Consider the following 16,944-nt stretch of genomic DNA (forward strand, 5'->3'; position numbering starts at 1 on the left):
ATGCAAATGCCTTTTTTGTATTGCGGCGGGTGCCGCAGACAGCACCGCCCGCCACAATGCAAAAAATGCGGAATGCGCCTGCCAGTGTGGCGGGTGCATCCTAATTGCACATGCGGGACCGCCTCACACAAAGCAGGCGGTCCCATTTCCCGGGGGGATGGCGGGCGGACAAAGTCCGCCCACCATCGTAATAGACCCCCTAGTGTCAACAAGGCTGAATCTGTTAGGGTTCTCAAGTCACATAACGTTTTTTACCAAATCTGCCAATGACAATAGATTTATTTTGAAACTGGAATGGAATCCTAGAGATATTTTCAATGCCACCCTCTGCCTATCTCAAATTTAGCTTGAGCTGCGGAATCAGTGTGTGTTCATAAATGGGGACAACACTGAGCTCTTATTCACTCTTATTCACAGTGGTGGCTGGCAGGGAACGGGGGTGGCAGGGCAGGGGGGTGAACAACAAAGAAAAAAACACTTACCTTTTCCCACCCACTGTCTCTTCTTGGCAGTCTCGAACCCAGGAAGCACCTAGGCTCCCCTAAGCCAATCACAACGATGCAGTGCAGCATTGTGATTGGTCTGAGGTCTGTGGTTCGGTGCCCAGATTAGGAATGGGAGCCTGTGCGTGGTCCTCACCATGCTGTGTAATACAGCCTGGTGAGTTTCATACAAAGTGCACACGACTGTTTGGCCGGCCCAAGACTGCCATCCAAGCAGTCATGCACTCTTAGTGTGTGCCCACTACTCCTTCCCCTATGCCACCAGCTCGCCCCACCCCGCCCTAACCCAGCCCCGTAGCAGAGAAAGCTAAAATGATAATAACAGCGTTATCATTTTCTTTTTCTTTGTTTCTGCTCGGAGAGCATTGGGGTCGACGCTTCTCCGCCTTAGCAGAGGAGCCACTCCTGCTCATTCACCCGGCCTGAATCACATCACTGGGTGTGCCCCCCCCCCCGACTGTCTGTAGAATGAGCCCGAAGTTTGAGAGCATGGCTTGATAGCAGGCTCACTTTCATACTCCAGATAAATGTTATTATTTAACAAACCTTCCAGCACATACATCTTCTAAGAATCCTTCTGTTTTCCATCTTTCACAGAAAATCTCACTAGCCTTTATAATTGTCATGTCCAACTTTAGTTATTTCAATGGCTTCTAAACCATACTTTCTAAGAAATCTCTACACAATCTGCAACTATTTAATTGATAGCCTGAACCGGCACAATCACATGCCACTGGCACTAAACCTCCTCCCCTAGACTCTGATAAGAATAATACCAATTCAAAACTCTCTGCCTTGTCCACAAAGCTCAATGTGGTCTGTGCCCAAACAGTCTCACAAATTTGTTTACTCAATGCCTAATTTGTAAAACAATAAGTACCAGGGCGCTTCTCAGGAGGCCACCGCAGCTTCCACCACCCATTGCCACTGCCAGCACTGCCAATGACAATACCAGGACAATTAATAACATCACTCTTCTACAAGTGTGACAGTTGAGACCAGTAGCGGCTCCTGGAGGGAGTGCTGCCGGGCAGTGACGCAGGGTGGGGTAGGGGCAGGGTGGGGTTAGTAAACTCCGGATTATGGCCGAACGGAGGTAAGTATACAAATAAATAAATAAAACTAATTTTGTTGCGCGCTGCATCGCATTTGGTATAATGAAATTTGTTTTATTTATTTATTTGTATACTACCTCTGTTTGGCCATAATCCGGAGTTTAGTACCCCCCACCCTGCCCCTGCACTGCGTCACTGCCCGGCAGCACTCCCTCTAGGAGCCGCTACTGGTTCAGACTATTTCAGGGACCCAAATTTATAAGAATGGCTTGGGCAGGATGAAACAGTTGTTATTAATGTATATTAAATGAATAAAGAACTTTTGTTCTGCTCATCTCCAAATTACACAAACAGGGTCACCAAGTGCCAGCTCTCATGAGCGCTGGTGTTGACAATTAAGTGCGGGTGCCAAGCACTAGAAACCACTGGCTCAAATTAAGCACTGTGTTTATTCTTTCTCAACCAACATGAAAACTAAGATCTGGCAATCTAAACATACTCACTCTCTAGCAATCAAAAATGATTCTGTCAAAATAAGGAAATACCTGAAAATGCACCTCTACATCCAGACCTTTTATTAATCCCTTCTATCACAGATGAGATGATGTTATTATTTTATGTAGTCGGGGAAATATTCCCGACAATATTCTTGATAATATGCCTTTGCTGTAAGCCAGTCAGATATCTAACACCCGCTAGATGCCTCATATAAGAGTAACTATATGGCTACATGTTCTATGTGCCATCGCCATCCACCTTCTAAATATGAGTGGCTCGTAAAATTCCATCACGTGCATTAACCCCTGGTTACACATGGGACATGGCTTCCATTTTATTTAACGAATCATATAATTATTGGATGCATTAAACAAACCAAAATTCATTTAATTTTGGCAGTTCACACCTGCTGAAACTGAACAGGGAAAAACATATGGTAATTGCTGAATTGGGCAACTTTTGGTGCGTTAAACACCAAAATTCACATGTGATTCCCTATAAACTCATATATCACTAATCAGGGCCATAGTGTGTGTATTTGCCAAACCATCAACAGCAAGCAATAAAGCTGAGCACAAAAATTCCAGAGTACACATATTGGACATAATAGTTTTAAATCATTGAAAACATAGTCCCCCATCTTGCAGCCACGCATTCGTGAAAAGATTATAGAAATTGCAAACATATTGACCATGTTGATTACAGCCAATAATGTCAATGTTTCCTTGAATTGAGTTTTAAAATCCAATTCATAGTTTGAACGTGGGATCAACAAATAGCATAACGTCCATAAATTCTAATACTGATTGTATCACATTGTGAGAAGCTATTTTTGCTTGAATGGGGTGTTAAGTCACTAAATTTACCTCTGCTTAACCCTCCTATAACTTGGCACAAAAGCAGTCAGGCTTAACGTAGAGGCAATGTGTAAAGTATGCTACACATAAACAATGCTAAAGTGAAAACACACCACAAGAAAAATCCCATACCACTTTAGAAAAATAGAGTACATTTTAATAAATTGATTAATGCCAAAATGGATGCCAAGATAAAAACTAGATTCTAAAAGATCAAAGCCCAATGGTTGACATCTAACCGCACAAGACTGGGTCAAAGTAAAAAATATAAGTCCGACCACAATGGGGCATGACTCGAATAAAAAAAGGGGGATTAGTTCCAGTCGGCACTTGCCTTCAGACTTCAAAAACATTTCAGAAAAAGTGTTCTGAGAAGGTAAAATTCAGCGGGGCAAGGCTGCAGGCAGAGTTTGAGGAAGAGGCATTCTCCTTGGGGAGCCACTGGTCTAAATCTCAGTGAAGATTCCTACATTCAGACTTATTTTTTTTTTTTTGTAAAACGAAAATGTCCATCGAGATGAGGCTGGAAGCTGTAGACGACTACAGCTCCACGAGGCTGGATACCTCTTGGGTGGAGGACGTTGAAAGGGATTTGCTGCTACAGAGAAGAACATAGAGGAAGCTGCCGCAAAGTCAGGCCAACTGACAATGTATACTGGGTGGATAGACAAGTAGGTTTGTCCCAATCTTCTCTCAGTTCTCAGAGAAGTTTTTATCCCAAAATGTTCCCAAGTGCCAAGCTTGGGATTATGCCTATCTGGGCACTTTTAGCACCACCACCAAGGGTTCAGGACTCGAGGGACACCAATTTGAGCATCAGGACACACTTAGACTAGGCCAGGTGTGGGTTCAAAATGGAGGGAGCCTTTCTGTTCCTGAGGTTCTGATCGGGTGGCCAAACAACTAGTCCCTTGGAGACACTCTTGTACTGCAGTGTTGACAAGTCTTTTATGCGAAGGCAGGGCAAAGGCTATTAATTTGCAGGTGGGGCTGTGCCCTGCTCTGCCACCCATCATGCCAGTGATGGTCCATCCAGGCGCACCTATTCCCTCTAATGTGTGGCTGTCTGTGAGGAATAAACAAAGTTCAACAGCCAATTACACAATTATTGGCTCTAAAGTTAAAGTTGTGAGGCTTGTGACGCAAGACAATCATTGATAGACAACCATCCAAAAGCATAATGTTTAAGCGAGTATATACCTCAATGTTGCATTCATTTACAACGTATGTGATTACAACGAGGTCCCTACAACAACTGCGTTGTCACATCGCAGTACCATTACCTCGCCAGTCGGTACAACGACTTGCTGTAGGGGCGCTGGATGTTGGAATAGTATCATTTTCTATTCCAACTCCAGTGTGCTGGAATAGTATATTATACTATTCCTCAGCTTAGAGCGTACCCTACAGCAAGTTGTTGTAACGACTTGTGTTATAATGGTACTGCGATGTAACAAGGCGGTCGTTGTAACCACCGCGTTGTAATCGCATGCGTTGTTACGCATGCGATGTAATGGCTGTTTCCCTGGTTAAGCCTATCCAGAAAGTTTCTCTTTGATAAAAGCTGTGAATGGCCCACTAAGGCGAGGTGAAAGCCAGTGAAACCTGGTGTGAAACCAGGTGGAAATCAGATTTTCTCACAGCTGCCTACAGTTATACCCACATTACTGCAACCAAGAGCTCCATTCCTATCGGATGCATGTCAAATTCTGAAATATCTACCGGAGCTACTGCCAAAATAGTGTGTTTAATCATCTTCTATGTTACCGTCGGCATTTTAGAATAAAAAAATAAGTTGATGTTTACAATTGCTAGCTTTCTTCTTTTTAGTTAAAAAAGGGTGATTATCATTCAGAAGGTTTTAGGATTATCTGCATAAATGGATAGCAGTTCTGTTGGAGTTGTTCGTATTACAGATGTTAAGAATAGCAAGAAAGGGACAAACATGAAGGGAAATATATCGTTAGGTGTGCCCTCCTAAGTCCTTAGTCGTCTCTCACATTCTTACTTCACATGGCCATTGAATCTCATCGGCTGTCTCCGGTGCTCATACCCAGAACAGTTCATCTTGTGTCTTGAACAAAACAGACTTGCTGTTTAGAAAAACAATGCCCATGAAACAGTTACAGAGCAAAACATATTTAAGACTGTATGGGAAATGTTGCTTAGTTGTTTGACTTCTTTTTAATTAATTAAGGCAAAATGATCTTTGAGCCATAAACTCTGGATGTATTAGATGTTATGCAATTTTTAATGATTATGTTGATAACATTTGTGCTCTGTTGTAGGTGAATTTCGTGAGCGTCAATCCTCTAGCAAGAAGAAAAAGGGGTTTAGGGTTTCTTCTTCCTACACCCTCTCCTCAGAAACCTGATCTACCGATAATCTCATCAGATCCACATTATAAAGACATAACTTCATTTTCTGGAGGAGAGCTTCTGTCTGTCCCGCCGCTTCTGACAAAGCCATTGGCAAGCCTCATAGCGGATCAAACTCAGCGTTCCAAGGTAAAGTGATTGAAATACTTCATTAAAAATGTGAGGTGGGCGTACTACTGGAAGATAGGAGATTGCGGAGACTTGAGGATGTGGGAAGCAGTTCATAACTGCCAGTAGTTATCGTAGGTGTACATCAGAAGGCACTGAATACTCACTTGCAGAGAAGCAAAAAGATACTCAATTGTGGCCCTTGAAAGAAAATAGAGAGCATTGACATTTAATCACAAAGATTGACAATACTTTATTTCTGAGGCTTGCATTTTTTTATTTTCTATTTTAGGGTTCTTATAAACAGCTTTCCTTCAATGCCTGTTTACCTCAGAAAACTTTATGGGAATGCTAGTAAAATTGGTGAAAATGTAGAGAACAGTTTGCCCAACATCTGGCAGCTGTGAAAACCACCAAATTGGGGTGCTGAGATAATGGTGAAGGCTAAGTTATGAGGATGGAGAACCATTGGTGTAACAATGAATAAAAAGAGTCAATGTCAGCTTTAAGCATTGGACTGTCCAAAAGAGAGGAGGAACTGTACTCAGAATGTCAGTGTTGGTTGGTGAATTTCTTTCCAAGTCACTTGATCACCTGATCCCTCTTCAAACTTGTGGTATCTGAGTGGGCTTCCTAGATTTAATCTTGTTGCCCAGGCTGATGTTTGAGAGATTCTAATTGTAACAGTGTAAAACACTCACACACAAATAAGCAACATTCTGACAATGTGTCACAGCAGTGGAAGTAACTCCACAAAAACATGGTGATCTGAAAGGCAGCAGTACTTTTACAAATAGAGTGAACACAGACATAATCTGTGCTTCTGTTTCTTCTGATATACCTTATACAAGCCTACCAAATAACAACACTGATTGGCTAATGGCAAAGAAAATGTGCTGATTAACTTAATAGTGCATTGCCAAAATCAATAAAAATGCATACACACTTATAATGGAGAGTTGAAGACGTGATTCTGATCAGTAACTAAACTGAAGGGGGTTCTTGTACTGTAAACTGTAATGCGCCCTTTAAACCGATAACAATTATATACACCAGGCATACCTCTCTCCCAAAACACTCCATGCCATTTACCACACTAGATCTGGCAGATGCTGAGGTGTCGGACCCTGGAAGCAGACTTTCTGCATGTGGTGCAGAACTGCGCTTCCATAGTGCCCTACTGGAATGAGTATTGCGAAACCTTAATGGTTCAACAGGGTGGATAATCTTGGGTAACCCACGTGAGGTATTGCTAGGATGATTCCAGCACCTCCTAAAAGGAAACTTAGTCGCAAATTTCTGGTGCTAGGTTTGGTGCTGGTCTTCAAGTGGAGGGGTTGCACGTCCGCCCACATATACAGAATGGTTACATGATATGTCTGAATAGGAAGTGGCTGAGAAGTTTAGAAGGAATCATACGAGATGTGATGAACACCCGGAGGACGGCCTGTCAGCATGGAGACAGACGCTGATTGAATTGCGGAATGAGGAGGAGGAGGAGGAAGAGAAGGATGGATCTGCTGACAAGGAATAGAGATTGCTGCACTAGGTCTCACTACTAGGGGACACAACAGAGGGTGAAGACAATGTAGATGTATCCTAGGGAATTGGATTGAAGGTGAACAAGAGGCCAGAAGAAAATGAGGCAAGCCCGTTCACAGTGAGGGTATTGGACTAATACCCTGTGATCCGAGTTGAGTGAACTATAGATATTATCAAAAGCATATTACATACTCATATGAGCAGTCAGGGGGTGGGAGAAGTTGAGGAATATGTTTTGTTCCTTATGTTGTGATGTAAGCCTGCATCTCTGTACCTGGAGTATTGCAATAGTGTTGGCAAAGATATACAATGTAACTGGAAACTAATAAAAATTATATGAAAAAAAAAAAAAACTTAAAGGGGCTTAAATAAAAAGCAAAAAGGGGAATGAAAAAATGTCTATCTATATTGAATTTTATTCAATTTAATAGCAGTGGACCTCCTCCAATGATGAATGCTACTGGTAGACAATAAGGACAACTTTCAACATTAAAGATTTTTTGAGTAGTTGTAAGGATGGGGTCTCCGGGGAGTCTAGGAAGGATACCTCCGCAAAAAAAAGATTTCACTGCGACAATGAGAAAAGTTGTGGCCAAAATAGAGTTGGAATGAGTATAGATTTTGAAATTCAATATGAGGGGCATATTATCAAGAGATATATCGCCGATTTTTCCGCACATAGCGCCGAAAAAAGCGGCGATTTTTAAATCTCAATATTATCAAGGCGTCGCTAACATGCATTAGCGCATGTTAGCAGCCGATTTTGTAACGCATCTCATGACAGCGATAGATATCGCTAATGAAATGCAAAGTAGGCGTTCCCTCCTAAGACAACATGAGAAATGATCGCAAAACCAACATCGCGGTATTAACAATGCGGCCCCTGAACAGCGAAACGATAACAAAAGGCGCATTAAGCCCCCATTATCGCATGATTCTAACGCCTGCAAAAAACCTGACTTAGCCTTATTGCCTATGGGAGGTGGATTGTATGGTTAAGTACACACTATCGTATCAGTGAGCTTTTCTATTATCACTGCTCAGTCATCTCTGGATTCCTCGCGATAATGGGTGTTTTTGCTGCTATCGCTGGATTTGTTATCGCCTTTGAGATTAGCGTTGATAATACCACGCTATCACGGTGATGAAATCCAGCGATAGCCGGCAATTAGAAAAACAGCGCTAAGCATCCTTTGCGATAATTATCGCAACTCGTTGGTAATATGCCCACGAGTCTTTAAATACATACTGCTCAAAAAAGCCCTCCCTGGTGAGAACTGAATTTTATTTCAACAAAAGATATGTATATAAACATTTGACTTAATATCTGCCATGCAGCCCTTTTCGGACTTATCTTTTAGATATCCCCTATTTCATTCTTCAGGAAGAAAATCTGTTGGCACTTGTGTTTTTTTAACGGAGTTTTATATAGCACAAACCTGACCCAATGGTATCGGGTATCAGAGCACTTTACATAGCACCAGTTGCTACATGAGGACACATTCTTTTTTTTTGTTAGGCACAGGGAGAAGACGTAATTTGCCCAGGATCACAGGATGTTCAGCATCATTGCCGAGACTCGAACCCGGTTCCCCAGATTCGAGTTCAACTGCCTTAGCTGTTAGGCCAACTCCTCTCCCTGTTGCTATTGACCACTTTTCTAACAGAGGTCTGACAATGTCCTCTTCTCCTGCTTGTTGCTGTGCACCCGTCATGGTCTTTGGGGATTGGTCTTGCACTTACATATTCTTATTTGAGGTCTACTCGCTTTTCTTCTAGTATAGGAGATTTCTGCAAGTGCCCACATATTTATTTTAAGTGGTCTGACTGTGTTGCATGTGTCCCTAATGTAAATGGTCTCTGGTAATATTGTCAAACGGTAGAAAATATATAGCTATTTCTGTCCACTTTGGAAGTGATCTTCCATTATGCGTTGATTTTCTGAATACTTGCCATGCACGTAGGATCTTTGTTAACTTGTGCTCCCACTGTTACATACATTATTTTCCAGGTTTTGGTATTTTATGCAAGGAGCAGTCCCTCAAAATCAGACTATGCCTTCAGCTTCGAAGTGGATGCTGCCTTACAGGGGGTGAGGCTGTCTCTTTCAGGGGTGGTGCAAGCTCTCTCACTCATCGACCCAAATGGTAAGGTCTGGCAGTACTTAGCATTCATTTAGATTTTTTGTACATGTTCTATAGAAATGCTATACACATGAATATATAGTGTTGTGATACACAACTATGGGGCATATTAGCAAGGGCTTGATCGCCACTTTAGCGGCACTTTTTGCCGCTAAAGCGGCGATATTTCTATCGCCCTATCAGCAAGCTGTCGCTAACAGCAGCTAGCAACAGCTTTCAGGCGATAGCGACCGGTTTGGGGCCCGCTTTGCATGTCAGCGATATTTATTGCTAATGACATGCAAAGTGGGTGTACCCAAACTGTTAGCGACTGAAAGCAGTCGCAAACACAGCTATCGCCAATTAGCAACGCAGGCGAAGCGATAAAAAAGTTGCGCTAAGTGCGATTATCGCTAGTAATTAACACCTGCTTGAAACCTTACTTACCTGTATTCCCCAATGGGAGGTGGATTATCAGGCTAAGTCCGCCATGGCGTTAATGCATGAATATCGCTGGATTTCCAGCGATTTTCAGGCATTTTGCCGCTATCGCTGGATATTTTAGCACAGTTGAGATAAACGTTGCTTATAGCATGTTTTCTCTGCTCAAATATCCGGCGATAGGCAGCGATAAAAATGAACGCGCTATGCGCGTTTTGCGATAAATATCGCAGCTTCTTGCTAATATGCCCCGATGTTCGTTGATAAGCAGGGAGCTTATCTAAAGTAGGTTAGTAATCCAACAAATGGAACAAAACCAATTCATCCTGTACTGGGGTTCCCCTCTCTATCAAAAATGTGGCCCAAGACAGACTTCTCATTGATAAAGCCTCCACCAGCTACGAAATAAGAAACTAGCTGCCCAATTTTAACTGCGGATAACTACACCCCTTTTGATAGTGACTGCTCGGTACAAGACCATGGCACTGTGTAAAGAATGCCTGGGAATGTTACCCTGAGGGGCTGGGGAAAGCCATCTCATGTTGTAGACGTGTGTTATGCACTCGCAAGCAATGTACGCTCACTTTGGAGGCGCAGTTATAATACACACATATAGTGGTAGCAATTTCAGTATGTTGCAGTGGAATTGCAGCCCTACAGTTTTTCCTGTTGCTCCTGTCATGAAAGTGGATGTTCCCTCGTGGCAAAAATAGTAATTTGGGTTACCAAGGTGTAATTTTGGTATTTTGGTGTTACTCTTTTTGCACAAAACTCCTGAAATTTCCCTATTATGCCATGTTGTATACCTAAAACGTTACAGTGAGCAAACAGGAAGAAAAAAAAGAAAAGAACATGAGCAGCTGGTATTCGCTGTGCTTTCGCTTTTTTTTAACAATATTTTTAGTGTGCCAAAATACAGCGTCAAATGAAATTTTTGCATTTCACATAATTATGTACAATCTTGTGTATTTTTTTGTGAAATTTCACATAATTATACAAAAGCAAGTTGTGCAAATTTCACACACCCCTAATAAAGTATCCTGTTGTCAGAAGACTGCCTCACAATAAAGCAAATCTTCCTTTCCCAGAGTGGCAGTGATTCACAGGTTAACCACTACTAATCTTTACAAGTATTTTGCTACCAGCCCTTTACAGATGTTCCAATACCTGTCAATGAGAACTGTTCTACTACTTCCCCTTTGTGGTTCTACAACCACCACCCCTTTACAGATATACTTCCACCCGCCCTATGAAACTAATCCACTAACGCACTTACAGCTAAACCACTTGAACCCGCCCCCCCCCCCCTTGTTCTTCACATTTATATTATGACCATCTCTTTAAAGCTGGCTGTACCATTATCTACCCTTTATAGCTACATAATACATGGGATTGTAGGATCCCTGTTTACTATCCATCTATAATTTCTTTATAATGCATAGGATTCTACAAGCCCTGTATGAACGTATGTCACTAATTTCTTTACAGTTGTGACTCACCCAGTGGTCGATTATAAAGAAAAGATGTCAGAACTCAACTGAAATAAGTTATGATTGTCGAGTTTTTTACATCACAATCCCTACTGCCAGAGCCAGCAGCTGAGGGGAAAGGCAGGTCTGGTTACAGGCCATAATTAAAGCAGCATTCCTTTTTATTCTAGCTGTACATGAACAAAATGTAAAGAACTATTTATGGCAACATGTTTATTTTTTGCTCTCCTAGGGTAATTGTAGAAAAGTTAGAATCCTTTTGCATGTTTCTACTGCTCACCTTTAAAAAACAAAATGTACTAAAGTGCTTTTAATATCTTCTTTGCAACAAATATTCAACCACTTTTTTGATGTGTTCAATTTTACACTAGTGATTCTATTTTTTTTTGTTCCTATTAGCAAACATTCTCTCTCTTTCATGTGAAAGAGCTATGTACCAGGGAATTAAGCGGTTTTGTGGGAAAGGTGATGGTGCGAGCATTATAAGGAATAAAGTACCCCCTGCCATACATGTTCCATCAACTTTTAAAGGAACTCAAACTTCGGCCTCTTTCCTCTATATGGTCATGGTACTCCTCAGTGATTTGCAGTATCCTTATAATGTACAGCAGTGGGTACTTTATGCCATATATATCTACCTATCTGTTATGGCCACAACCAATCTATATGATGATCCCACTACCTGTCCTTTACAGATGTACTAGTACATGGCTTTATAGCAATACCAATATCACCCTTTTAGATATATTCCAATATACCACTACATGCCTGTTCTGCTTGGGTTTTCGGATCAGATAGAACCCGCTCAACAGAGCCTCCCTAACCCAGCCAGAACGTTACCCCCTCCCTAGGGCCTATTCACACCTAAGAAACCACATATATGTATACCACCTAAGGACAGGGAATTCCTACTATATATATATATACCAAGACCTCTTATAATACAAGTGGCGGCCTCGCGGTCCCAAATGGACCCAGGACTTCCTGCCCAGACGGCAGCCTCAGCCTCGCGGTCCCAAACGGACCCAGGACTTCCTGCCCAGACGGCAGCCTTAGCCTCGCGGTCCCAAACGGACCCAGGACTTCCTACCCAAACGGCAGCCTTAGCCTCGCGGTCCCAAACGGACCCAGGACTTCCTGCCCAGACGGCAGCCTTAGCCTCGCGGTCCCAAACGGACCCAGGACTTCCTACCCAGACGGCAGCCTCAGCCTCGCGGTCCCAAACGGACCCAGGACTTCCTGCCCAGACGGCAGCCTTAGCCTCGCGGTCCCAAACGGACCCAGGACTTCCTACCCAGACGGCAGCCTCAGCCTCGCGGTCCCAAACGGACCCAGGACTTCCTGCCCAGACGGCAGCCTTAGCCTCGCGGTCCCAAACGGACCCAGGACTTCCTGCCCAGACGGCAGCCTTAGCACGAGTTCATCCTATAATTACCACGACATACAACAAAGGAATCAGTGTTACTATGTATCAGATCACACAAAGACTGCTAGTTGAGCACAACCTGTTCCCCAGTTCGAGGGGCTCCTTTCTCCCTTATTCAGTTACCACCTACCTGATCAGGATTAACATCTGTTCATGTCAAGTCACAGCTGACTAGAAGAATAGGCTACCCTCTTATACAAGAACACGCAGCACATGTTGATTCACTACAAACTGGATACTTTATTTAGTCACTACATACACGCTCACAGAACATAATACATGTCACATATAACCTGCAAAGAAAAGTGAAAGATTAAGTTGTACACTCTAATAATAAGGGGTTGACATCACCTTGGTCGTATGTAGCCTGCACTCAATGGTCATCTAGGTTCCCTTCTCGTCTGTGCCTCGGCTTCGCCTGGAAGTCACACCTCCGCAGTCACGGATCTACTCCCTTCTCCTTCTCCGAGTCACTGGGACCTCTTCCTCATCGGCTACTCTCTCTTCTCTTTGGCTATTCTGTTAGAAGAATATCTATCTCTCGGTTTTGCTCCACCTTCAAGTTTGTCATCTGTCTTCCCTGGAATAAGTAGTAGCTTTACTGCTAACGGCCAGGTGCCGCCTTGGGACTAAAAGCAAGTGCCAGTATCTGCCTCAGACTTTCACTAATATAGAGGTACATTTTCTCATGGAAAATTCCAGCCCGTAACCTGCCGCCCACCAAATTCTTGTACCTCCCCGTACCAAGGACACGTTCCCAGCCGGCCGGCCTGATGTAGTGTCTTCGGCATGAAGAAAAATACAATCCTTCGATAAGGGCCGGCCTGAACCGGTTCTCTCCAAGCGAATAACACCTCATAACTAAAACATCACCCTCGACCTAGAAACTCCCCAAGCTGCCGGAGCAGAAAGAAAGATGGAGTCTCTCCCGTTTGAGGCCTACCAGGCCTGAATTCAGCACGGCTCCATGAAATACCCTCACTATAGAACAGATTACCCCTAATACTAACGAATCTATCCTCTAGGATATATGTGCAAACCCTGATCTATGGGGAAGAACACAGGATCATGTCGAAGTGCCTAATAAATAGGCTCTATACACTACTCTAACCCTTAGACTTGGATGGAAAGAGACTGAAGTCACATTAGATCCCCTTAATCACAAGAGAGCCGGGAAAATCGAGCAGTACATTTCACCCTTGACTTCAGTCTATTATACATTCATTAAACGGAGCTAACATCTGTGGAAGAATAATATGAAACAAAGCTAACTGATCTATGTCTAGTACCGAGTGTACAGAATTGAAGTAGTGAAGGAATACACTGAATAAAGCAACAGATGGAAATCAAAACAACAATAGCAATCAGAATACCACCTAATGTTTGGCGTAGCATGTGTACATCGGGCAACCAATTAAAGAGCCAGTCAAACCAGCCCTGGTCAACGTGTTTTCTAACTTCTTCCGTTAAGTCACGCAACTTGTCAATATGTGCACGAATGGATTGTGTATGATCAGACAAGTTAAAACAACAGAGACCTTCGAAATCAGAGCAGTCATGTCCATGTTTAAGCAAAAGATAATCAATGGCCGCTCTATTTTGCAAAATGGCCCTACGTTCACCCTGGGCATCTAGTAGCATGTCGGACAGGACTGTAGAAGTATGATTAATGGATTTCACCATCCAGCAGGCCATTTTCCCAATGGATTTGGCATTATAAACTGCCAAAGCAGGAACACCAATAATTGAAATAGCTAGGCTAAGGTATTCAGACTTGGAATATAAATGCAAAGATGAGTCACAATCCTCCTGTAACATCACAGTATCTCGAATCACACGAGAGTTGGCATTCGGATGTGATGAAAACATCAGCAAACTGAGTCTCGTAATGGCACAAGGGCCTCCGGAAATGTTTGCAGGGACATATGGCCAGGAAGTATTACCACATGAGAAAAGCCATCCGGCAGGTAGTAACATCGTGCGATAATGACTGGGGGTAACTACCAAACTATTGCAAGTCATATTGTTCTGAACTGAAACACATGTGGTCGGTGTCCTTTGAAAGCACAAAGTCCGTTCATGAGCTGTAAATGAAGTGGCGCCTTTTAGTTTTAGGCGTAGACATTCAGAGATCGCACTAGGATTACATGTAAGAAAGAAGCATAAATCACCTTGTGTAATATTATAAGTAACTATTTGGGACTGGATGGGGGGTTGCTCGTTCGGCAGTTCAGTACATAAGGGGCAATATACATGGGTAGCAAAATCACCCAGGAGAACATTGGGACGAGCCTTTGAAACATTAAAAATGTGAATTAGAGTTTCCAATGAGGCGGGGACAGCAACCAGACAGGTCGCCAGAATATCATGTACAGATCTCATCGGTGTCAAACAGAAGTGAGGGGCATCAGTCACCCTCTTGGCTAACGATGTCCAAAAGTTCGATGATGAATCCCACGCAGCGAAGGAACGCAACACTCGGGTTCTCAGTTCATCCCGGGTTGACGGGATCCCTCCTCTCTCGTCGTACCATCCCAAAAGGAGTCCAGCGCCGACACATCCTGCAGCAACAGTCCAAAGAATGATCTGAAAGAGAACCAAATACAGGCATTAATCATTCTCGTAAATAACATTTGTCAGCCGGGACCGCTTCCCAGCTATCTTTCCCTGGTCTCATAACCAAAATGGTATTGTCCTGACCGGTGGCAATGACCTCTGCTTGTTCAGGGGGATTCTTAGGCGACTGCACCCAAACCCTAGCCCCAGGGTTATCCGTAGAGCCAAAACCTTTCTGGCCTCGTACAGTTAGCAAAGTTGGGGCAGTGCCTTTTGTGATCTCACCACTGAAAACAGGCATTATTAGCAATTGAGCCACTCGGTCAGTGCGATGTATCAGTAAGTCAACCTCACTGCTATTCAGCAGGAGCACCTTAATCTCTCCCTGATAATCACTGTCAATAATTCCTCCAAGCACCTGAATGCCTTTTACAGCCAGCCCTGATCTAGGGGCGATCAATCCGAAATTCCCAGGTGGTATATGAACACCAACACCAGTAGCAATGATGACCCGATCCTTACTTTTTATAACGGTGTCATCCATGGCATGCAAGTCTAAACCTGCCGACCCTGGGGTCGCTCTACATGGAGCCAAAGCTCCGGGAGTAATTTCCCAATACATCACAGTCTCTCTGATTTCATTAGGCATAGCCTCAACATTCGGGGGAAACAAACGCATAAGTGGAGATTCAGCATTTAAAAAAGGACGATTATTCAAAATCAATAGTGCTTGGGGCAAAACGTCTCGCCAATTTTTATACTTGTCATCTGTTAACTTACGCAACTGGTCCTTTAGCAGGCCATTCAATCTCTCCACCAGGCCCGAGGCCTGTGGATAGTAGGGTATATGGAATATCCATTCAATATTGTTTTCCGCACAGAATTCCTGTACCAATCTTCCACGAAAATGGGATGCATTATCAGATTGAATTTGGAATGGCACACCATAATACATCATAATCAATTCTAATGTTTTAATGGTATTCAATTGGGTAGCTTGCTTACAGGGAAGGGCTACCAGCAGGCCACTGTATGTATCAACAATAGTGCAAACATATTGACAATTCCTACTCATAGGAAGTGGACCAATGTAATCAATCTGCCAAATTTGAGCGGGCAGTTTTCCGCGATGTAAATGACCTTTAACAATTTGGGGCACCTTACGCTGTCTGATATGCTGACAAACGGGACAGTGTAAAATAACATTTTTAATTAAATCTAGGGGAATATAAATTCCTCGATCAGCAGCCCACCTGCTAGTGGCCTTCTCTCCAAAATGTCCTGCCTTCTGGTGTGCCCATTTCGCCAATCCCGCAATATCAGAATCTTGCCTGTCCACCACTGCCTCAGCAATTTTAGATTTCTCATCTGCAATGTTATGAAAAAATTTGTCAAGAGAATCTATCGGGGTGTGAGCATCCACATGGAAGATTGTAACAGTACTCTGTGGGAGCATCTCCCAAATCTCTTGCCATAACTCTTTTCCCCACAATTCTTTGGAATGTAACTTCCAATTATGGGAATGCCAAGTCGGCAACCAAACAGCCAGTCCATTGGCAGTAGACCAAGAATCGGTGAAAATATGACATGTACCAGGTAACTCTTGTTTCAAAACTTGGTAAACAGCGTAAAGCTCAGCAAATTGGCTGCTTTTACCTTCACCAGTTGTGCTCAGCAATTTCTGTGTGATCGGATTATAGGACACCGCCTTCCAGTGCCGTGTCGTCCCTATAAACCTCGCTGAACCATCCGTGAACCAAACATGGTTTCTGTCCGCTGCGGACAAATCATCAAAAGGCTTACCCCACTTGACAGGAGACTCCTGTGCTAAAGGTACGGAACATTCACTCTCAGTCTCAGTCGACGGCGCTCGCGCCACCTGCTCATGTAAAGAAGCAACTCCTTTCGGGCCCACACGTGCCCTGTCTTGTATGTACCATTTCCATTTAATCACACTCGCCTCTTGA

The 16,944-nt window shown here is 43.3% G+C and overlaps 1 protein-coding gene across 7 annotated transcripts in view; it reads left to right on the plus strand.

The window, feature by feature from the left end:
* Positions 1 to 16,944, plus strand: part of LOC146856285 (von Willebrand factor A domain-containing protein 7-like) — a 288,620-nt gene that overhangs the window by 215,049 nt on the left and 56,627 nt on the right. For all 7 annotated transcript variants that reach the window (XM_085654386.1, XM_085654387.1, XM_085654384.1 and 4 more), the window contains 2 exons: positions 5,202 to 5,420; positions 8,953 to 9,088. In XM_085654386.1, coding sequence (XP_085510512.1) covers positions 5,202 to 5,420; positions 8,953 to 9,088 — 355 coding nt within the window. The remainder of the gene's footprint in view (positions 1 to 5,201; positions 5,421 to 8,952; positions 9,089 to 16,944) is intronic.

Source organism: Triturus cristatus, chromosome 4_1 (assembly GCF_964204655.1).
Source record: "Triturus cristatus chromosome 4_1, aTriCri1.1, whole genome shotgun sequence".
NCBI lineage: Eukaryota > Metazoa > Chordata > Amphibia > Caudata > Salamandridae > Triturus > Triturus cristatus.